Source organism: Quercus suber, unplaced genomic scaffold, assembly GCF_002906115.3.
Source record: "Quercus suber isolate HL8 unplaced genomic scaffold, Cork oak 2.0 scaffold_58, whole genome shotgun sequence".
In the NCBI taxonomy this organism is placed as follows: domain Eukaryota; kingdom Viridiplantae; phylum Streptophyta; class Magnoliopsida; order Fagales; family Fagaceae; genus Quercus; species Quercus suber.
In genome coordinates, this window is record NW_027069523.1 from 776,149 (window position 1) to 783,668 (window position 7,520).

The 7,520-nt window shown below is 36.3% G+C and overlaps 1 protein-coding gene across 1 annotated transcript; it reads left to right on the forward strand.

The window, feature by feature from the left end:
• The first annotated feature begins 3,929 nt into the window (after window positions 1-3,929).
• LOC111997255 (pentatricopeptide repeat-containing protein At5g48730, chloroplastic) lies at window positions 3,930-6,781 on the forward strand. Its single transcript, XM_065772424.1, is given in 7 exon segments — window positions 3,930-4,454; window positions 5,192-5,230; window positions 5,522-5,716; window positions 6,165-6,471; window positions 6,474-6,581; window positions 6,584-6,628; window positions 6,631-6,781. Coding segments are annotated over 7 exon segments (1,209 nt in total). The 5' UTR covers window positions 3,930-4,043; the 3' UTR covers window positions 6,735-6,781.
• The last annotated feature ends 739 nt before the right edge of the window (window positions 6,782-7,520 follow it).

Consider the following 7,520-nt stretch of genomic DNA (forward strand, 5'->3'; position numbering starts at 1 on the left):
AATATTATAATTTCCACCTAAATCAAATACCAACAGAGTATTTATTGTATTTCCCCAAATACCTTTTTTTTTAAATTTATATATGTAATATTTCATCAAAACTTATATTACAAATGAGAATGAATTGTTAAAAATTAGTAATTCATACATGTTGATCAAGAATCAAATCCTCCAATTAAAAACAAAGGTCCTTCATAGCAACAATATAAAAATTAAAAAACAACCAATGAAATTTTCCAAATGAATATAAAGTGGAATAGCCACTTAACAAACTTACTATTGGTTCAATAAGGCCCTAAATAGAAATGAAGGAATTGGGTTCCTTTTAGGAGGTCATTTGACAAACTGAAAACAAAAAAAAAAACAAAAAAAAAAAAAAATAGTGCTACGAACAAAAGAAATGGATGAACTTTGGCAAAAAAAAAAATGATACAATGCAATAACAAAAAAACCAAAAAATGTGACTTCAAAATATCCTCACCATATCTAATCACATTTTTTTTTTGGTGGATTTTGAAATAGAGGTGAGGTGGGTGGTTGAAACAGTCGGTCCACTGCCGTTCAATCGTAAAAACCTCCACTCCGGTGTTTCGCAGTGTTGCTGTCAGGCTAGAGCAGTTGTCAAAACTTTTCTGGGTGGAGCGAGATTGCCGGCAACGGCAGATGTGATTTTCCGTCGGCTAGAAGTGATAAAGAGTGTATTTCTTGTTTTTGAGAGAGTTGTGTTTCTGAATATTGAAAAAAATAAAAGCATTTGGTCTGTTTCAATGACAAGAAAGTGGGAAAAATGGGCGGGTTATTGAAAATTTTAAGGATATTATGGTATTTTTATTTTGCTACACATTTCCAATTTTTAGGTAGTCTCACCAAACAAGTTGCTGACATGGAGAGAGTGTCCCATAGGATACTTTCTCTCTAGAGAGAGGGAGAGGAGATGAGAGTGACTGTGTGAGACACTAAGAGAGAGAAAAGATCATATATTTTGGAATAACAAATATTATATATGATTTGGGATGGTGCTACAGTACCATCATATATTTGGGATGGTACTGTAGCACAATTGTAAATTTTTTTGGGTTTACAAGTCCGGGTAATGGGGGCATTTTGGGGTTTGACTGTAAAATATACCATATGCCAGTGCGGATGCAAATGCTTAGAAGAGTAAAGTAAGAGTCACAAGGCTAAATTGAGTGGAGCTCTTTTCGGGCCCGAAACGCAAAATTAAATCAGGAAGAGACATTGAGTCATTAAGAGAGTCAAAGTAGGAATCATTGGGCTAAACTGAGAGGAGCTTTAACGCAAGATTTACAAATTGCAACATGAATTGCGGAAGGCCATCTTGGAAATCTTTATGTTATCATAGGACAACTCATATTAGTAGAGACAAGAAGAGGGGGTGGAAGGTTGTAGGGGTCTTGAAGGAGGGATGCGAGGAGAGGGAATCATGTTTCTGTACTTGGTGTATTTCTTAAAATTAAACTAATGAGATTTTGACATGCAATTTATTATAATTAATCCAATTAAGAACTAATCAGGTATAATTAATCATAATCACATAGTTGATGCATGCCATTATGTGTAAGAATGCATGTCAACAGCTTGATCTTTTGATTAGATGGTTCAATGTAGCACTTGACATGTTGTTTTAATCTTTATGAATTTAATTGTATATTGAAATTAAGTTTGTGTTTATTAAATGGTCCAAATGATGTTCTTTCTCCTATAGAACTTGAAATTACAATCACCATTCGCAACTCACTTGTTGTTGTCTACTGAACAATCCCAAAGTCGGACCCAAAGTCGGAAGAGGAAAAGAAGATGTTTATGTTTACCCCTAAGTGAGTACCCGATTGCAAAATTGGTGTTTACAAACATAAATAGAACATTCTGCATTCATTAAAACATTTTTGTTTGGTCACTAAAGGGGTTTGCCCATTATCCATTCCATTTTGCGAACACAACAACACATAAGTTTCCTCCTTTTGTCAATTCCACCACTCCCACTTCCTTCCATTTTGAATGACAATACATTGTATTTGTATCCACATTTAAGTTCATCAGATCATCACCCTTCCATATAATATTTCATATTTGCATGCCTTCTACAAAATTTCCCATACGGTCTTCACCCAAATAACTACGTTACAAATAAATAATAAATGAAACCACAACATTACAATTTATGTCCTTTTACTACAAATTTTACCAACCTCTTATCCATCAAATAGAAGCCTCTTATCCATCAAATAGAAGCACTCCTTCTCTCGAAGTCATTACCATCACTTGTCTAAAAATATTTTACTAGATTTTCAAAAACCCAATGAAAAGAACCTTCAACATCCAATGCACACTATATGGAAATAGTCCAAACTCCACCCACAAACATTAAAACATCTCTTAACCCGTGTCAAAGTCTTAAAACTTTTGAATTTGGACAATTTAACCTGTGTTTTCAATTTGAATTTGAGGTTCGGGTCAATTTAACCCATGTTTTCAATTTAAAGAATGAAACTTATGAAGGATAGTTTCATACTAATCTTCTCTAAACGTCACGTGCTATACACGTGTCAAAGTTAACACCTAATTTAAGAATGGGGTGTAAAGTGCTAATTTTGGCTTCGTTTGATTTTGGCTTCGTTTGTTTTGAAGTAAAATATTTTCAAATCTAAAATATTATTAGGTGTTTGGGATCAAGTAAAAATTTTCAAGTAAATCACTAAAATCGGAGGCTCAGCCATTAAAATTTAAAACCCCTAGTGATGAAGATCCGATGACCAGAATGTTGGAATGGTGGCTTTGGCGACTAGACTACCAGTTGCCGCCATCGAAGTGGTGTCTTCAATGACCAGACTACTAGCATTGGTGGCCGAAACAGCAGCTTTGGTCATTAGAACAATGTCTTTGGTGATTGGACTGCCTACACTGGTCCTCAAAGCGGCTACTTTGCCCCCTGAACAAATTGCACTAAACCTCTAACATCAATCGTCGAAATGGAGGCTTCGACTACCTAGCCCACTGGACTTATGGCCTAGCCACCACATGGGGTGAGGGAAACCATGATGTGTGTTTTGTAAAATGTTTTACCAAAATTTTAAAAATAAAACTTTTTACAACTTGATAGTTTTTTTTTTTTTTTTAATTATAAAAGCTTAGGCATGTCTTACAAACTAAACTAATGACGCCTACGAGCTCATTAGTCCCCCAGGAGTAGATGGGTGGTCTAGGACACCGGTATAAGAAGCAATGGGGATGCACTTAAACTCGACGGGTAAAAGTATCTGATGGGCATATGGAAGACCGATAGGGTGAATAGAAAGCCGACGAGTCCAGCGTGGCTTTACTTGGTCCTCACAAAAATCTATATAAAGAAACATCTTGCGAACCATGCAAGGTGAACCTGCTGCGGAATCATATCTCCTTCCTATGGAAAAACACTCTACAATCTCAAAAACCCTAATACCATATTTTCCCCATAAGGAAAAAATCCACACTCTCAAGGGATCTTGATTCACCACCAACTGCTATATAAGCACCCGACCTCTACTTTTCTCAGGTGCACAAGAACTCCCTAGCTCTCTCACTATAAAGTTTTTGGAGATTTCTCATTCACTAACTTGACATTCGGATCGTTTTTGGCCAGTACCTTCTGTTTGGTTCATTTGTTCCTATTCCACAGGTATCCATTGGAGCACTTTGGAGCCTACAACTCACTGATGATTTCAGCACATCATCACAACTTTTTATAAATGATTTTATGGTTAATGAAAATTATTTTACAAGTTTAATCACAGTTTACCTGCAAATTTGGGTGTTAATTGCAAATTATTATAGCTTGGTTACAAAGTGGATGCACCCCAATAGCTTTGGCGGATTTGTACAATTAACCCTGAATGTTATCCAACGGTTAGAAAAAAAGCCAAAAATTTCTCTTATTTTCTCAGCTCTCTACTTCTCCTCACCACTGTCTCCAGAGCCGTTCCCTACATATGTTGTCTCTCTCCATTTAACTGTGATTGTAGTGCAAGGCTACAAACGAGACGACCATGGCCTCACTCTCACTCTCACTCTCTCTGTCCTCCACCCCCACCCACCCATTCCCACCTTCTTTCAGTCGCCGACTCACCACAAAACCACCACCCTCTTCTTCTAATGCTGCTGCTATCCCAGATGATAAGCCAAATGCTTTAACAGTCCCAGAGAGAAGCCAAACCCAAAGAAAAGTGATGATAGACATTGAGAAGCTAAAGAAGCGAGAAGCCAAGGAGAGAAAAGAGGAAGTGAACAGTAAGATAGCTTCGAGGAAAGCAATCTCAATTATACTCAGGAGAGAGGCTACCAAAGCACTCATTGAGAAGAAGAGGGGTCCCACCAATTCTAAAAAGCTTCTTCCCAGGACTGTTCTTGAAGCCCTTCACGAGCGAATCAAGGCTTTGCGTCCTGACTCTGCTCTCAAGGTCCTCTATTTCACTTTCAAACTCTATATATATATGTTGGAAAATAGGTTTCTTTACTTTTGGACTTTGGAGTTCAATTTGATTTGATTCTATTCAAAATATTTAGCTAACTTTTTTTTTTTCGATTTGGGCAACTGGGTTCTGTTTGTTTGCTAAGAAAATGAATTCTAAGTACGTCTCCACTTTGGATTTCGGTAACTCGGTTCTGTTTTTGTTTACAATATTTTCCATTAACAGAATAGGGGAAATTGAAGAATGAATGTTACTGGAAAATGAAAAATACAAGTGCGCCTGTAGAAAATATTTGAATTCTAAGTATGTTTGGATGCATTTTAATATTGCTGAAATTACTTTACAAATAAGGGGACCCATTAAAATAAGCTTAAAAAGCTAGAAGAAACTATTTTCAGGTTTGCCATGTGTTGAGTGGTTTCTTATTTTGGATGGTATTTTGCACAACAATCTAAAAGGGTTGTGCACAAAACTCTCCCTTTTGCAGGGCCTGGAAGAGGTGATTTGTTAGTCAGCCTTATGCCCTTTTTTCTTCTCTTTTTGGGAGAGGCGGATTCCCAGACGGGAACCTGTGACATAGGAAGTTATCCTATCCATGCTGTATTCATACATGTTCAAAGCCACTTTTTGCACAACAATCTGAATTCTACAAATTAGAAGACAAGTAGTCTAATAGTCTTACCAGGGTTTCCTCTCATGATTATGGTTTCTTTTCTTATCTTCAGGTGTTTGAACTACTACGTGAGCAGCTGTGGTACAGGCCCAATCNATGAATACAGCATGGATAGGATAACTTCCTATGTCACAGGTTCCCGTCTGGGAATCGCCTCTCCCAAAAAGAGAAGAAAAAAGGGCATAAGGCTGACTAACAAATCACCTCTTCCAGGCTTCACTTTTCAGTTTTTTTTATTTCTTTAAATGGGCAGAGAAAAGGTGGATGGATAGCAGCCATCGCTTCCACTATTCCTATAAATTGCCCAATAAACCAAATTTGAGAATAGATGTTGGCTTCGTTTCAGTTCACTTTGTTTCCGTCTTATATTCTTTGCAACCAGATGGAGCTTGATATTATGCTTCACTCTCAGAGCAGTAATTTATTCTTTCTACTTCCTAAAAGGTTTTCAGAGATGGAATCGACCCTTGTGGAAATGCTCCATGAGAAGAACTGTGAACCTGATGTTTGGACTATGAACTCTACCAGGGGTGGAGCCAGAAATTTTGGTTTGGGGGGGCCAAATTGTGATGTTAATGTATTAGTTAAGACAAATCTTTACACACACACACATATATATATATAAATTAATTTACTAAGAGAATTTATCATCTTCTAAATTTTAATGAGTATATAGAAGTTATGTATTTCTTCTATTAGACATGTACAAAAATGTATCATTTTCCATATAACTTAATTTGTTAAACCTCTTAAATTATATGATTTTAATATAATTTCTCTTTCTTTCAAGAGAATCATTGAAATGACTCAAAATTTGGGGCAGCCAACTTCAATTTTTTTATGTTACATTTTTTAAAATGTAAATAATATTCATACTATAAAAATAATTTTTTAAAATTTGGGGGGGGGGCCTTGACCCCCCCACCCTTGTGTGTGGCTCTGCCACTGAACTCCACGCTCAGAGCCTTTGGTCCGGTAGCAGCAGACAAACAGAAACAATGGAGAAGTGCTATGAAAAATTTCAGAGTGCTGGGGTCCAACCAAACATTCGGACCTTCAATATTCTACTAGATTCCTATGGAAAAGCAGGAGAGTATGAGAAAATGAGTGCTGTGATGGAATACATGCAGAAATACCATAACTCTTGGACGATCGTTACCTACAATGTGGTGATAGATGCATTTGGGAAGGCTGGAGATTTAAAACAAATGGAATATTTGTTTAGGCTAATGCGGTCAGAGAGGAGTAAGCCAAGCTGTGTTACACTTTGCTCGCTTGTAAGGGCTTATGGGCAAGCGGGTAAACCTGAAAAGATTGGTGGCGTTTTGCGTTTTATGAGAATTCAGATGTAGTACTGGATACTGTGTTTTTCAATTGCCTGGTGGATGCTTACGGTAGGATGGGATGCTTTGCAGAGATGAAGGGAGTTCTTGACATGATGGAGCAAAAGGATGTAAGCCTGATAAGATTACATATAGAACCATGATTAAGCTTATTCAATCAATGGGATGACTAGCAATGTTAAGGAGCTCCAAAATCTGATTGTATATGCTGAAGGGACTCAATCATATATGGGGAAGCCCGACTTTCGATGAGGGAAGTTTAACAGGTCATTCCTCCCGTGATGTATATACATATTCTTCGTTTAGAGTGAATCTTATTTTTTACATCACATATTCTTTGTTTAGAGTGAATCTTACTTTTGAATGTGTATATTTTTAAAATTCAAAAAAAAAAATCAATATCTTGTAAATTTTGGTTTTTCAACTTGTCTTGCATCTGATATTGTGCCTTAGAAAGCATGAACCTATCTTCCATTTCTCTTTTCATCCGTAACTTGTAGCAATCTTAACATTCATAACATTTAAGAATTAGTTAATTGTGGAAAACCACTTTAAAGTTTAAACCACTTATTGTGCGATATGCGCCCTGCAATCTAAATAAGAAAATAAGTATGATATTTGATATGGGGTAAAAATATTGTTTGGAAAAAGTAGATCTATGGATATGCTAACAAAGAAGATTAAGTGTGTGATGCCTTAGGCCTTGGCTCAGTTGCTAAAAGAACAGAGTGGGTTTGAAAAGGTCCCAGGTTCAAATAAAAATTGGGTAAAGATGATGAAATAAGTGAAAACTTTTCCTGCAAAAATTTGTGGGAGTTTTGGTCTTCGAGCTGTAGATGTTAGAATTTCTTTCAAGTGTTTCTCTAGTATACTTCCAGCACTAGGTTTTTTGGGGGGATTTTTTTTTTTTTAATGAATGTCATAATGGCCCTTTTTATATTTAATGAATTGCTCATAAAAATTTAAATTAAAAAAAAAAAAAAAAGGTGAAATGAGTTAATGTAAAAGGACTGTGCAACTGAGTTATGTGAAAAAGGA